The following is a 16695-nucleotide window of genomic DNA, read 5'->3' as shown; positions in this document are numbered from 1 at the left end:
TATTATTATTTATTTTTTTATTAAAACTAGCATAAATTCAATTTAATACAATAAAATAAAATCTACTGTGATGCATACTTCCAAATGTACTTTACAATTTATATAATATATCCTTTTTTTCCTGCATTACAGGAATGAGAATAAAAAATGTTTCACATTAACTGAGCTTAACTGTCATTAAAATAATGTCATAATGCAAATAATCGGCATGCAAAATATATTTTAATTTCTTTTGATTTTGGGATGAAATTTGACCTTGACATTTCTTAACAGCTTTTGTGAGATCGACCCATTATTTAATTATCATACACTTTTATATTATCATGTATTATAATTATTTTATCATATCATATACAATATGTGGAAAACAATTATACAATTCTCATTTCACTTTTTATTTTATACAATTTTGTCCCTCATGTCATTCCAGATTTCTTTCTTAGGAATACAAAAGGAGAAATTCTGAAAAATGTTGACACCTCTCTTTTTTACCGTAAAACGAAAGTGAATGGTGAGTGAGCCTGTCAGTCCCTAAAATTCTCCTTTTGTGTTCCAAGAAGAAAGTCATATGGTTTTGGAACAACATGAGTGTGAGTAAATAATGACCTATCCTGTTTATAACTTGCGCCGCTGTTTATCAGCTTTTGTCCTGAATTTTCACTGGATTATTGGCTCATTCAGCCATGCTAACAAATTCCTGCATTTGTCCATCACAGTTTGTGGCTCAGCCTAACTGCCAGCAGTTGCTTGCAACACTGTGGTATGATGGTTTCCTGGGCTGGAGGCGACGTCACTGGGCAGTAAAGCTCCTCACTTGCTTCACCATTGGCCTGCTCTTTCCTGTCTTCTCCCTCATATATCTTCTGGCTCCAAAAAGCACCTTAGGCCTGTTCATCAAGAAACCCTTTATCAAGTTCATCTGCCACACCGCTTCCTACCTGACCTTCCTCTTCCTCCTCCTACTCGCCTCACAGCATATTGTACAAACTGACCTGCATGTACAGGGACCTCCACCCACCATTGTAGAGTGGATGATCTTACCCTGGGTTCTAGGTGAGTCTGCTTGTGTGTCGGGAAAGCATTAACTATGTTCCACTAACATTTGACAACCAGAAAGTGTCCAAACACTTTTTTGCTTTCATTTTGAACAATATATATTGTTTAATCATTTAAAATCCAACAAGCTAATTTTTAAGAAATGTTTGATCTAAAAAGTACAAATTTATTAAGCTTGAAAAAGGAAGAAACATTTACATTGTAGAAACATAGTATTCATTTACTGTAGGTGACTAATTTCTAAAGCAATAACACTTGTTCACTGCACAGAAAAAAGATAAGGCTATGGTATTATCCCTCAGATGAAGTGAACGAACACTCATGAATTATTTATATCATCATTTATTAACCTCAAGACAAAAGGAAATCATATATCAAGCCCCAGTTCAGAATTGATTACATGAAGGCTCAATCATAATGGCTTGAGGTTTTCTCTCATAAGTAGACACAAGCCCACAAGTAGTCACAAGTGGAGACTAGAAGCAAATTATCTGTCGTCTGGAGGACAGGTTTAATCACAGAAGATGTTTACTTTATTCCTTGGAACATGAAAGTAAAATGCTTATATGTCTGGTTTACTGTATAAGCGGAATAATATATACAAATACAAAATAACATGTCTATGTAAAAATGTGTACGTGTTAGCCTTAAAATGGTTGTTTTCTGTATATTTATTTTAATTTTTTTTAATATTGGGGGTAGAGAATGTTACAGAAGTATTTTACTGAGAATGTTTCCCCAAATGATTTTTCATTTTTTTGCCATCCAAAAAACAAACAAACATAAAAAGGAGCATTTATTAATTTTGAATGCATACATTCCAATTTCCTTTGGAATGTTTTTATTATTATTATATAAATATTTAATAGAATACTCTGACGCACTTTGAGTATGCGAGAAAATACATTTTTGAAATTATTATTTAAGTATTTCAAATATTATTTCAAATATTCAGAAAATCTTTGAAAATATGCAGAATAAATATGTGTGGTGGTTTTGGGATGCTAGACACAACAGAAAAAATATAATTAAGGAAAGAGACAGAAGGAACTTTTCACTTTACACGTTTACGGTTCTGTAGTGCACATGAGGACATGCACTTTTTGTACCTTTTTGCACTGATCATACAGTTGAAGTCAGAGGTTTACATACACTTAGGTTGAAGTCATTAAATCAAATTTTTGTTTAGGACATATACTTTGTGCATGACATGATTAGTTTTTCCAACAATTGTTCACAGACAGATTGTTTCACTTTTAATTGACTATATCACAATTCCAGTGGGTCAGAAGTTTAAATACACTAAGTTAACCATGCCTTTAAGCAGCTTGGAAAATTCCAGAAAATGATGTCAAGCCTTTAGACGATAAGCCAATTAGCTTCTGATAGGTGTACTGAATTGGAGGTGTACCTGTGGATGTATTTTAAGGTCTCCCCTCAAACTCGGTGCCTCTTTGCTTGACATCATGGGAAAATCCAAAGAAATCAGCCAAGACCTCAGAAAAAAATTGTGGACCTCCACAAGTCTGGTTCATCTTTGGGAGCAATTTCCAAATGCCTGAAGGTAGCACGTTCATCTCTTAAAACAATAGTACGCAAGTATAAACACCATGGGACCACGCAGCCATCATACTGCTCAGGAAGGAGATGCATTCTGTCTCCTAGAGATGAACGTAGTTTGGTGCTAAAAGTGCAAGTCAATCCCAGAACAACGGCAAAGGACCTTGTGAAGATGCTGGAGGAAACAGGTAGACAAGTATCTATATCCACAGTAAAATGAGCCCTATATCGACATAACCTGAAAGGCAGCTCAGCAAGAAAGAAGCCACTGCTCCAAAAACGCCATAAAAATGCCAGACTGCAGTTTGCAAGTGTACATGGGGACAAAGATCTTACTTTTTGGAGAAATGTCCTCTGGTCTGATGAAACAAAAATTTAACTGTTTTGCCATAATGACCATTGTTATGTTTGGAGGAAAAAGGGTGAGGCTTGCAAGCTGAAGAACACCATCCCACCCATCAAGTATGGGGGTGGCAGCATCATGTTGTGGGGGATCTTTGCTGCAGGAGGGACTGGTGCACTTCACAAAATATATGGCATCATGAGGAAGGTACATTATGTGGATATACTGAAGCAACATCTCAAGACATCAGCCAGCAGGGTTGGGAGGGTTACTTTTGAAATGTATTCCACTACAGATTACAGAATACATGCTGTAAAATGTAATTTATAACGTATTCCGCTAGATTACTCAAGGTCAGTAATGTATTCTAAATACTTTGGATTACTTCTTCAGCACTGGTAGATGTTTTCACTTGTTTTGACTGTAAAAACTCTGCCAGTACAGTAAGACAAAATACACATGTTAAAAATACATTCTCTGAAAAACCTAAATATCTTATGCATTGTTGTTTCTAAAACAAGATAAATCAAACTGATCTTGTTTTAAGGATTTTTAGATATTTTTACAGGAAAACAATACAAAAATTATTATCAATAATATGATTTTTGCCCTAATATCAAAGGTCTTACTAGAAAAAAAGAAATTATGATCCAACGTGAATTTTCTTGATAAAAAAATATGATTGTGCCTGGTAACATGTTCATGTAAAATGACTAGAAATAGCATTTTAGCTTAGCGAAAAGCTGACAATTTACACAAGGTTTATTTCTATTTCTTCTGCTCCAAACTTACTTCAAACGTACTTCTCTGTCTGCTCGTATGAATGTAACACATCATAAGAAAGTGTTTCACCGCTGTTCAAATGCACTTTGGATCACATCATTTATATGTATAAATGTTTTCTATCTGAAAGGACTAAATATTAAATGAAACAAATGACAATAAAATGCAAAGTAATCTCTTCAGTAATCAAAATACTTTTTGAATGTAACTGTATTCTAATTACCAATGATTTAAATTGTAACTGTAGTGGAATACAGTTACTTATATTTTGTATTTTAAATACGTATTCCTGTTACTCCCCAACCCTGTCAGCCAGGAAGTTAAAGCTCGGTCGCAAATGAGTCTTCCAAATGGACAATGACCCAAAGCATACCTCCAAAGTTGTGGCAAAATGGCTTAAGGACAACAAAGTCAAGGTATTGGAGTGGCCATCATAAAGCCCTGACCTCAAACCGATAGAAAATATCTGGGCAGAACTGAAAAAGTGTGTGCGACCAAAGAGGCCTACAAACCTGACTCAGTTACACCAGTTCTGTCTGGAGGAATGGGCCAAAATTCCAGCAACTTATTGTGAGAAGCTTGTGGAAGTCTACCCAAAACGTTTGACCCAAGTTAAACAATTTAAAGGCAATGCTACCAAATACTAACAAAGTGAATGTAAACTTCTGACCCACTGGGAATGTGATGAAAGAAATAAAAGCTGAAATAAATCATCCTCTCTACTATTATTCTGACATTTCACATTCTTAAAATAAAGTAGTGATCCTAAATGACCTAAGACAGGGAATGTTTTCTATGATTAAATGTCAGGAATTGTGAAAAACTGAGTTTAAATGTATTTGGCTAAGGTATATGTAAACTTCTGACTTCAACTGTAGTATTTTTCATTTTGGTCATTGCAGGCTTCATCTGGGCAGAGATTAAAGAGATGTGGGATGGAGGTTTCACAGAGTACATCCATGACTGGTGGAACCTCATGGATTTTGCCATGAACTCTCTCTACTTAGCCACCATATCTCTTAAAATGGTGGCCTACTTTAAGGTTGATTCCATCACCCACAGATTCCTTTTTGTGCAGCATTTTATTTAAATGTAATTTAATTTAATTACATTTTTTTTTTTTTTTTACAAAAGAACACTTGTATTCAATTGTTTTAAGTTTTTCTTTTCAGCTGACATCACCTGTTGTTGCCTAATGGTAAACATATCATCAGAAAAATATGTTTTCAACTATTGATGACAAAATTTTATATGTCATCACAAAGGATCTTAGCTTTCTAATGACAGTTAGATTGAGCTTCTAGTCCACTCAGAGGCCGAGATATTAGATGAAATAACAAGGGTGGTGCATGAACTGACAATTAGACTGAATGTCTATGGACGAGCACATCTTTTAGGGCTAAAAGGCATTAGAGCACCACCTACATTTCAGATCTGTATATTGTGATGGAATGTGATAGATAATTTTTTTTCTTCTAGTGCTTGCTACCATCTAGTAGAATGAAATAAGACTTTTCAAAGTGAGTGAACAGTACCAGAATTACATGTTTACAATTATTATTATTTTTTTAAAAAAACTTTGTTTATCAGAAGATTATAAGTCTTTTTTTTATTTTGGGGAATATCTGAAAAAATGAGACATTTTTTTGCAATTAGTCCACAGTATTTGTGAATGGTGAGCTTTTAAATTTGAATGTGAAAAATTGTGGGTGGCAGGCCAGAAATGCATCAGAGTTCAAGGGGATAACCAATAAGCAAATAGCTATTTAGGAATTGGTTTAAGGCTATTTTTGGTAGGTATTGCAGCCTTTCTAAAATCTTACCAGTACTTAAGCATATTAATGCTGATTAACCTTAATGTAATAAAGATTATAGTAATAATAAGACAAATTTACATTGAGATGGTCTTGAGCATGAACTTGACCCTCAGCCTTCATGTCCTGGTCTAAATGCCTCTTCAGAAGTAGGTGTTGGTGGTATTTCAGGAGGGGAGTACTACTCCATAATCGACTGTAAACTGTTTTTTTATTTTTTTTATTTTTACAATTGTAATAAGACAATTGTTCATAAAATCAAACAGTAACTAAAATTAAAAGTAAAAATGACCACTTTGTCACATTCCAATAAAATCAAGTCCCACCCAGTGGCAGAAATCAACTTTTTCATTAAGGGGCAATATTTGCTCCCTGGATGTGATTCTGGGGGGCATTTCTATTCTAACCATATAAAATATGAACTGTGTCTCATCCATAAATGTCAAATAAGTATGTGGACCCGCCGGCGGGTCCAAAAGGGAGGGCTATATCGTGTAAAATGTTTATGCTTAAAACAGAAGTCAGGCATATGTGGAATCATTTGTAAGCTTAGAGTATACCATCACTTTTGCATTTAAGTTACATAAAATATCAAAATAAAGCCTTGAAAACTTTGTTTCACAAATGAGCCCATCTAGAGGTGACGATGTAGAAATATGCATTTGAATATAAAAAAACTTAAATAGACAAGTCATATATCAAATGAAAGCTCTCATTCTCAGGAATGTGACTGTATAGTTGAATAATCATCAAAAGAATCACAAAGTGAAATATGATCTTTGTAAGACAACAAAAACAAATGTCTCATGTCTGCTCTGATCACTGCTTCTGTAAGCCCCACAGCAGCCAAATTAGCCAATATCAGCTTTTACTTTAGGTTGTCTTCTTTAAAATGAGCAATGTTTTACTTGTCTGTGAGCTTGCTTGATTAAACAATCCAATGTTATATCTCAGATGTACAGAAAAAAATTGCAGTCCAGCAAAAAAGCATTATGAACAAATCATTTGCAAAATATGTGATCAGCTATTGATAATTAAATGTTAGATATCATCGCAAAGCTGGGGACCACTAGATTGAGCTTCTAGTCCATTGAGAAACATGCATGTCAATCAAAATTGAGTGCCACCTATATTTCAGATCTGTATATTGTGATGGAAGCTGATAGATAGATGAACATTTATTTTTCCTAGTAATTGCTGCCATCTAGTGGAATGTAATAAGACTTTTTGCATGGGGATAGAGCAAACAGAACCAGAATTACATGATTATGAAGTTAGGAAAAAGAAATGATCATCATAAAATTATAAACATATACAATATTATTTATGAATGATTGGAATCTTTTCTTAAATTTAGGAGGTTGTCTGTAAAAAGAGACCAATTCTATGCAACAAGTCCACTGTATGTGTGTATGCTGAGCTTTTAAATTTGGGAGTGAAATATTGCAGGCGGCAGTTGAAGAGGTTAAGAATTTATTTTGGACTTTCTTACCCTAACAATTAAATCAACATCAATTCATATAGAATGCCATAATATGTATAACTGTATACAGCAACTATAATAGAATATTAAGAGATTCATCAGATGTTACAAATAAAAAACAAACAATCAGAATAATTCATTATAAGGGCATTTCTTTGCCCCCACATTTTGAATTTTGGCGAAATTTTAGTCTGACCCTGATGCTAAGGCTGTATAATAGGCTCTTTAAAGGTAGGAATGAATCTTGCACGACACGTTTTGCCAATTTTGTTTAATGTCTTTAGGACCAGCTTCCTTTGAAACACAATAAGTTTTCACTTACATGGACTTCCAGCAAATCTGTTTATGAAGTCATTGTAGAACTAAGAATACTGCTCTCTTTCTCTCCATAATGTTTTGTGTCTTGACTCTCCATCAGTACAACAGCTGTCTTCCACGGGTAGAGTGGGAGATGTGGCACCCAACCCTCATCGCTGAGGCTCTCTTTGCCATCGCCAACATCTTCAGCTCACTGCGTCTCATTTCGCTTTTCACGGCTAACTCTCACCTGGGCCCGCTGCAGATCTCTCTGGGCCGAATGCTGCTGGACATCCTGAAGTTCCTCTTCATATACTGTCTGGTGCTGCTGGCCTTCGCCAATGGCCTTAACCAGCTCTACTTCTACTATGAGACGGAGGCAGCCGATGAGCCCAACAACTGCAAAGGGATCCGCTGTCAGAGGCAGAACAATGCCTTCTCCACGTAAGTGCAAGGAATTGTATTCAGCTGAATTAAAGCGGTAGTTCACCCAAAAATTTAAATTCTGTCATCATTTACTCACCCTTATTTGTGTCACTTGGAACACAAAAGGAGTACTTAAGCAGAATGTCCAGGCTGCTGTTTTCCATGCAGAGAAAGTGGATGGCGACCAATAGCTGTCAAGGTCCAGAAATAACACGACAAGTTCCATAAAAGAAGTCAATATGACTTAAAGGTGCACTCAGTAACATTTGCGTCATCTTGGACTTACATTGACACCTAGCAGCTTGGATGCAGCATAATTTAAAATCAATAGTTTTCAGTTTCAGATGCCATTGTAGAAATGCAGTATTCACAGTCAAGCCATGATTCATTTAATCTATGAGTGAAAGTGTCAAATAACAGGACGGTTACTGAGATTAAGTGAGTAGTATTCGTCTGGTCATATGATTCCAACATGGCAGCCCCATGTGCGGACCCTCTCCATGTAGAATAAAACAGCTATTATAAGGTTACTGATATGACTGGAGGCTTCATTTTAATGTGAGTGCTCATGATTATCTATAAATATTGCAAAATTACAATTCATGTCTTTAGGAGTAACTTTTTTAATGAGGAAAAAATTACTGAGTGCACCTTTAAGTCTTCTGAGGCCATACAACAGCTTTATGTGAGGAATAGACAGATATTTAAAGGGGGGAATCAATAATGAGTAATATAATTTTCCTTGATCCTTTAAAATAAAAGAGCTTGATGTATTTTGGAAGAAAACTGTAACTTTCAGAACTTCCCAAACAGTCCAATAAGAGCATTTATTGAAGGTGCAAAGAAGCAAAAAACTTTCTAACACCAGACAGATAAATGCATGGACACATGACTGTTTTTAAAGGCACCGCAACAAAATAAAAAACAAATACTACAACAACAACAAAAATGGCCTGTTTAAAGGGATAGTTCACCCAAAATAAAAATTCTGACATAATTTATTCATCCTCATGTCGTTATAAGCCCATATGACTTTCTTTTTATGTGGAAAACAAAAGGAAATGTTTTAATAATTGTCGGAAAAAGGACCCAAAAGTATCATAAAAGTAGTCCATGCAACTAATTCCAAGTCTTCTGAAGGCATACGGATTTGATGAGAAACGACCTGGAATTTAAGTCATTTTTCTGCAATAATCTTGAACGTTGCTTGTTCATGAGCGCTATGAAGCTCAGAAGCACGTGTTCAAGCAAGAACTTGCATGGTTTAAGCTCCTCGCGGTCACTATAATGTGGTTCGCTCTCGATGGGGCGCGTGGTGAGTTGTGCGTGGATGCCGCGGAGAATAGCGTGAGCCTCCACATGCGCTGTGTCTCTGTGGTAACGCGCTCAACAAGCCACATGATAAGATATGCGGATTGATGGTCTCAGATGCGGAGGCAACTGAGATTCGTCCTCCGCCACCCAGATTGAGGCGAGTCACTACACCACCACGAGGACTTAGAGCGCATTGGGAATTGGGCATTCCAAATTGGGGAGAAAAAGGGGAGAAAATCCCCCAAAAAAAATGTTGTAATTCAATACAACTCCAATAGAAGAAAGATACATTGTAAACTTAATAAGAAGTGAATGTTTTCCGGATAATATTTTAATAAAATTTTTTTTGGCTATATTACAATGGAAATATAAATGCCAATTAATTAATTGAGCTAACAAGAAGTCTTTTAGAAGTCATGTTTACTACTATTATCACACAGGGGGTCCCTCAAAGGGGATCATCAAATTTGGGGTTCCTTGGCATCAAACATTTTTAAAACCCCTGGTTTAACTGATTGAGATATTCATTAAATCATCATCTTTTGTGTTTCACATAAAAAGAAAGTCATACAAGTTTGTTGAGTCAATTATGGGGAGGAAATGATGTCAGAATTTTCATTTTCTGAGTTAACTATGCTTTAATTATAAGGGTCAGATAGAAGGTAGAAAATGGTCGGGATTTATTGTGCACTTTATTTTTTTACTAACTTTATTTTTACTAACAAGGAAATGTTTAATTGTAAAAAAATAAGGTATGACCACTTTATGTCGATATTCACTGAAAATCTTGTCGTACACATTAGCTATCTTGGCATGATTGCAATATGTGAACAAAGTTCATTAGATCTTGTGTGTATCATGAACACGCCATATTTGAATGTGCGTCAGCGTGAACAAGATTTTTATTTTTTATTACCATTGCTTAAACTGTCCATTTGCTCTCCTAGATTCAGAAATTAAAGATTATGTATGCATTAAGAATGTTACATATAAGATGATAACAGAACAGCTTCCCATTTGAATTTGTGCACATGGCTCAACTCTGCAGTCACACATGTCTCTTAGCTTCATTAATAATCAAAATAAATGGACTGTGATGCACATATTACAATGCCCACACTGATACTTTGGTTGATCGATGAAAGTAATGCGGCCAAGATGCCACATGCAGTGTAATGCTGACCTCCTGCAGAGGTCAGAATTAGAAAGAAATAAGAAATGAAATGAGAGGAAATGGTTATGATCTTCTAGAGATTTTGCTTCATAGTGTGAGTCTTGCTGAATCATTTGATCTCGGAGGATGATGCCGAAATTATAGTGGCGCATCATCCATCAACTCTTGTGTAATAGATAAGAATCTTCAGCTCAAGGCAATGGTTATAATGTGATCAAAATCTGGAGGAGATTTCAATGAGATCTGAATAAATCAAAACTAGTCCCGAGAGGGGAGCGAATATTTTATTTATTCGGAGCAAAAACAGCCAGGAAAAACATCCTATTCTCTTTTTCATTCTTCTTTTTCCACCAGAAACTGATTTAGCATTCAGTGAAATGTAACATTGTGTGAGTAATGTGTTTACCTTCTGCTTTTATGTTTTTTTCTCTCTTTCACTCTTCCCCTCAGGCTATTTGAAACTCTCCAGTCTCTCTTCTGGTCTGTGTTTGGGCTGCTGAATCTGTATGTCACTAATGTGAAAGCCCGTCATGAGTTCACAGAGTTTGTAGGGGCCACGATGTTCGGCACTTATAACGTCATCTCTCTGGTGGTGCTGCTCAACATGCTCATCGCTATGATGAACAACTCCTACCAGCTCATCGCTGTGAGTGCCAAAAAACACAATGTGAATTTGACACTACATTTATGCTCATTTGTTGGGGGTTGAAAAGTTTGGAAAAGTTTGAGAAAGTCAAGAAAGTCATTTGAAATATCTAAACTCAGTTCTATCTAAACTTTTTAAAGATTAAAGGGACAGTTCATCTAAAACATTTTTTTTTAAATATTCTGTCATCATTTACTCACCACCATGTAGTTCCAAACCTGTATGACTTTCTTTCTTTCTTTTACTGTATGAACTACCGGTTAGCAGAAAGTTCACGCTGCTCTTTTCCATACAATAAAAAGTGAATTGGCAACCTGGTCTTATAGACCCCGTTTCCACCTGGTATTAAGATGCGTTTCGGGTGATCTGATCATGTGTGGTCAACGCTAAATACAGGTCTAAACGGGGTCAAAAACGTTTTGTGATCAGATCACAAAAACCACAAACGAATGTGGTCAAAAATGCATGTGTCCACATCGCATTTGGGGTGTAAACAGTAATCCGTCCTGTATGCGTCCCGGCAGCAGTGAAGCGCCGCCCCTCATCTGTCAGTCAATAGCTGTGCTAAAACAAGAGTTTAAACTTTGCTATTTACACGTGGCTTTAAAAGGAAATAAACATCACATCTGAAATTTTTAAAAAGCGGATATATACAGAATCACGAGAGCTTCACGGATCTTCTTCAGTGTGTCTAGTACCAACACAGATGACAAGCACAAATTCCTGAAGCTCCTTTAATACAGGTAATACACTAAAGTAACGGATAATTCTGCTTGACATGTTGCGTTTGTATTAAATTTCAACTGCATCTGGGAGAAACAGCACAGCACTTTTTTTGTGCTTTCTTTGTCTTTTCTGACTTTGTTGCGCTTTATTATCATGCAGCAACACACTGACATAGTAAATGATATATGTCATCATGAAGTAGAGACCCTCCCCTCCAAATCTGAACACAGGTGGTCACAGGAGACACATTTAAGTGACCAGGTGTAAATAGCGATGTGTCTCATCTGACCACATAAAATCAGATCACCCGAAACACATCGTAATACCAGGTGGAAACGGGGTCATATTATCACGTTACTACACCTACAGTACATTTTTGCTAAATTATTTTTTCGTATTCATTGTACGTATCATAGCAGTTTCCTGGTGAAATGAGCACTAGAGGTGCTAAAAAATCAATGATTTTTATTCACTTTCGCAAACGCATGTAAAACGGCAGATTATCAGTTCATAAACACATCCTCTTTGTTTAGGTTAGGTTTTGTTGATTTAAAACTGAAAAACTTCACCTGATTTTCATCTCACGTTTGCTTTTATGACCACTGTTGGGTGTAATTGGATTACACAGTAATTAGTTACTGTAATATAATTACTTTTAGGGACAAATGTAGTGTAATGCATTACATTTTAAATTCTTGTAATCAGATTACAGTTACTCACTTTCAATGAAAGTAACTAATTTTAAGTATATTACTTGGGTTACAAATATTTAAATAATATATAATTTATGTGTAATACAATTAAAATGTGAATTTATATGTTCACATGTACGTCTGTTCTGTGAAAGCTGAAGGGTTTTCAACAATGAACAAGGAGAAAATAGACATTAAGTGTTTTATAATGTCATTTAAAAGTAAAGTAATTAGTAATGTGATTACTTTTTCAGTTATGTAATCAATAATCTGATTATAATTTTAGAGAAGTAGTTAGTAATTTGTAGGGGATTACTTTTAAAGTAACTTGCCCGATACTGTTTATGACACTATCGGTTAGGTTTAGGTTTAAGGTTTAGGGTAGGGAGGTACATTTTGTTGATTTAAAATTTGATAAAGCATTAATCTGTTGGGAAGATTATTTTATACGCTTTTAGCACCACACAGTGGGAATTTCACCTCGGAACTGCCAAGGTACATGTAAGAAATCACATATAATATAATTTTGCAAAAATGTCACAACAGTCACATCATTTTAATGAGATCAGGCTGAAATTGGGGAAAGGTGCTGTTAATCACTATAAGAGTACCATTAAAGTTTCTCAAGCCAGACAATAGCTTTGTTTGAGGAACAGGCTGCATTTTAAGGTGTTATTCATTAAAAATATTCCCCTCTGCTGAAGTTTTGGAATCTCATTTTCGCTTGCACATATTCAAACATTCGGAGTGAGACTGTTCCTCACACAAAGCTGTCCCTATGGACTACTTTTATGGTAGTTTTTTGTCATTTTTGGAGCTTGACAGCATCCATCCCCATTCACTTTCGTTATATGGAAAAGAGCAGCCAGGACATTCTGCAAAACTTCTCCTTTATTTTCCACAATAAAAAAGAAAGTCATAAGAGTTTGTAACAACATGAGGGTGAGTAAATGATGACATCATTTTCATTTTGGTGAACTATCCCTTTAAATGTTTGGTCAGATCAGTTATCGAACATACTTGTGTTTTACTGAATATTTAAAACAATTATTATCTCCGAGATACTAACATGCTATCATTAAGCATGTTGGTAGTTTGGCTATATAGCTATTTTTTCAGCTTGCCAATTCTAGGAGCGCTTATATAAGCTTCGTTTAGAGCCTCTTTCACCCCTGCATGTGTATAACAATGGGAACTGTTATCCAAGTAAACACAATTATGAAAGCTTTGCTGTAATACCAGAAATGTTTGATAGAAGCCAATCTGGGACACCATCCCATTTGGCACTTACAGTACTGTCCTCTGTCCAATTGGCCTTCTCTTCTTCTGCTGTAGGATCACGCAGACATTGAGTGGAAATTTGCTCGCACCAAGCTGTGGATGAGCTACTTTGAAGAGGGAGGGACGTTACCACCACCCTTCAACATCATACCCAGTCCTAAATCAGTGTGGTATCTGTGTGTGTGGCTGCACAAGCGTCTGTGTGGACTTGGAATGTCCAGCCATGAAAATGAGCGTAAACATGAGAACTTCAAAGAGTTCACGGTATGAGATTAAATAAATGCATTCTGCACTTCCATTCTGCATGCAGCGTGGGTGGTACATTGTAGCTTTGACTGAATAAATCTGATACAACCCTTGAAAAATCAAACAAAAACAACATTTTTGCATGGCAGATGATAAAACGGGCTAAAACAATATCATAGACTTACATTGAAAGAGGGACCTGTGCCAAATCAAGGGAACTGAAATCTAGAATATCATTGAGACTTGTGGGTGAGCTTTTTTGTCTTGGGCCTCTTTTTAAGTAAATCTAATCTGATTACTTTTGGATTACTTACTGCTTGTTTTCATGAAAAATCATTCATTTTAAGAACATTAAACACTGGGCCTGGGTAGCTCAGTGGTAAAAGATGCTGGCTACCACCCCTGGAGTTCGCTAGTTCGAATCCCAGGGCATGCTGAGTGACTCCAGCCAGGTCTCCTAAGCAACTAAATTGGCCCGGTTGCTAGGGAGGGTAGAGTCACATGGGGTAACCTCCTCGTGGTCACTATATTGTGGTTCGTTCTCGGTGGGGCGCGTGGTGAGTTGAGTGCGGATGCTGCGGTGGATGGCGTGAAGCCTCCACATGCGCTATGTCTCCGTGGCAACGTGCTCAACAAGCCACGTGATAAGATGCACGGGTTGATGGCCTCAGACGCGGAGGCAACTGGGATTCATCCTCCGCCACCCGGATTGAGGCGAATCGCTACACGACCACGAGGATTTAAAAGCGCACTGGGAATTGGGCATTCCAAATTGGGTGAAAAAAAAAAGAATATTAAACACTAATTTACAATCTTTTCATTTAACATTAGTAAATTAAATTCACTATTCAGTACTCAGTATGTATATTAATTCAATGTAATCTAATTACAAGTACTTGATTTTTTAAATTTGGTTACATAATACAGATTATATGTTGTCTATTACTACCCAAAATTTTTGTTACTCATGTTCTATGTTCTACACAAATTTACTATCTAGCTAAACAAGGAGAAAATGAACATTGGACTAAATTATAATAATGAAAGAATATGTTGTTTGAATAGGGTTTTTCACTGTTTCTGAATATAATTTAAAAAACAACATTTCTAAAGTGTGACCTTTTAGAATGGTCCTGGGCACACACAAAAAGAAGAAGAAAATGTAAAATGAGTAAAACAAACAAACTGTATTTTATTTTTATATTTATTATTATTTATTTATTTATTTATTATTTGTTGCATTCACTGATGAAAAACCTATGATTCAAAATCTTTATATCTTTTTAATATTAAAAAACTAATTTGGCCACCAGTGGCAGTCCGTGAGGACATTTTCTGGGTGGCACATGTTTAAAACAATATTGATTAATCAAATTTCATTTTGCCTCCGTTTTGCCTTTTTAAGATGGAAGCAAATAACATTGCATCATTTCAATAACATATTCCGATTGATCAGTTTACTAATGCGAGAAGGTTTAATGCCGTCAGCCTCCTCTGGCATTCATACTGATTAATACATTGATTTAAACTTACCTGGGCTACCGCACATGAAAGAAAAAGAAATACATGTTTTACATTACATTCATCTGAGTTATGCAGATTAATAAATAAACTGATGAAACAACTGTTTATTCAAACTTTTAATTGAATTGTTACTTGTTAATTGAATACATTTTTGATTTTGGCTACAACATTTCCAATGATTCAAACACCAAGGATGAAAATAAACATTCATAAATTCATATATGTAATTTGTTTCAAGGATGTGTTGCCTTTAAATAATGTTTGGATTTAACCTGCAAGAGCCTGTATATTGGGCATCCAGCCTTAAGTTGCCCTAGGTCGATGGTGGTTGCTAGGCAACTTCTCTTTAACCATACCAATTCCCCTGACATCTTTCGATCAGTTGAACTTCTATTTCTCAGTGAGGTGGGCTCTACAGTTTCTGCAAACTCACTCACCCACATTCTCCCACACAGCACATGAAATTCACAGTTTTTGGGGTTTAGGCTGCTATCATTTATTTTTTCCATTTAAGCTGATGTTTTAGCAAAGAATATGTGTGTGGACATGTTTTCAGAGAGTATAATGAGGTGCACATTTTTGGTTTGCTCAAAGGTCTAAAAAACTTTTTGTGTAGTAGCTCAGTTGTTGAATACTATTGTTACTCATAATGCTGTAAATAAACTCATCGAAGGTTTAGCGGGATTGTTTATTCATAAATGAAAATTCTGTCATCATTTACTCAAACTGATGTTGTTCCAAACCTATATGACTGACTTCTGTGGAACAAAAGAGAAGAAATTCTGAAGAATGTTCATGCTGCTCTTTTCCATACAACTGCGACTAATGGGGACTGTAGATTTCTAGCTCCAAAAAGCACCAAAGTAGTTTATATGACTCGTGCACTATACAGTATTTCAAGTCTTCTGGGACCATACAATGGCTTTGGATGAGAAACACACTGAAAATAAAGTTGTCATTTACTGAAAATGTTGGTTCACAACTGGTCTGAACGATAAATCACATACTGAATAAAATGTAAAGATTTTCGAGTGAACAACAACTTTTGTCTGTTTCTCACATAAAGCTATTGTATTGGATTGAAATATTGTGCACGAGTCATATGAAACTTTTATAATACTTTAATGATGCTTTTGTGTCAATTTTGTGTCCAGTTGAGAAAAATATCAATATTTTCTACAGTGGCATTTATTTATTACTATAATTCTCCACTTTCATTTTCACTTTCACATTCTAAAAGTGAAAGTGTAGATTTATAGTAAAAAAAAAAGGACTTAATTATTGATCTGTTTCTCATCATATCTCTTCTAAAGACATGGATTTAACCACT

General features: G+C 35.7%; 1 protein-coding gene across 1 annotated transcript in view; it reads left to right on the top strand.

Annotated features, from left to right (window-relative positions):
- Nucleotides 1-16695, top strand: part of LOC127428828 (short transient receptor potential channel 5-like) — a 74820-nt gene that overhangs the window by 44278 nt on the left and 13847 nt on the right. Inside the window, exons 4-8 of the mRNA XM_051677447.1 lie at nucleotides 717-1053; nucleotides 4645-4784; nucleotides 7458-7780; nucleotides 10701-10896; nucleotides 13650-13859. Of these exons, the coding sequence (XP_051533407.1) occupies nucleotides 717-1053; nucleotides 4645-4784; nucleotides 7458-7780; nucleotides 10701-10896; nucleotides 13650-13859 (1206 nt within the window). The remainder of the gene's footprint in view (nucleotides 1-716; nucleotides 1054-4644; nucleotides 4785-7457; nucleotides 7781-10700; nucleotides 10897-13649; nucleotides 13860-16695) is intronic.

Source organism: Myxocyprinus asiaticus, chromosome 38, assembly GCF_019703515.2.
Source record: "Myxocyprinus asiaticus isolate MX2 ecotype Aquarium Trade chromosome 38, UBuf_Myxa_2, whole genome shotgun sequence".
NCBI classification, from domain to species: Eukaryota; Metazoa; Chordata; class Actinopteri; order Cypriniformes; family Catostomidae; genus Myxocyprinus; species Myxocyprinus asiaticus.
This window is presented reverse-complemented; position numbering and strand designations above follow the sequence as displayed.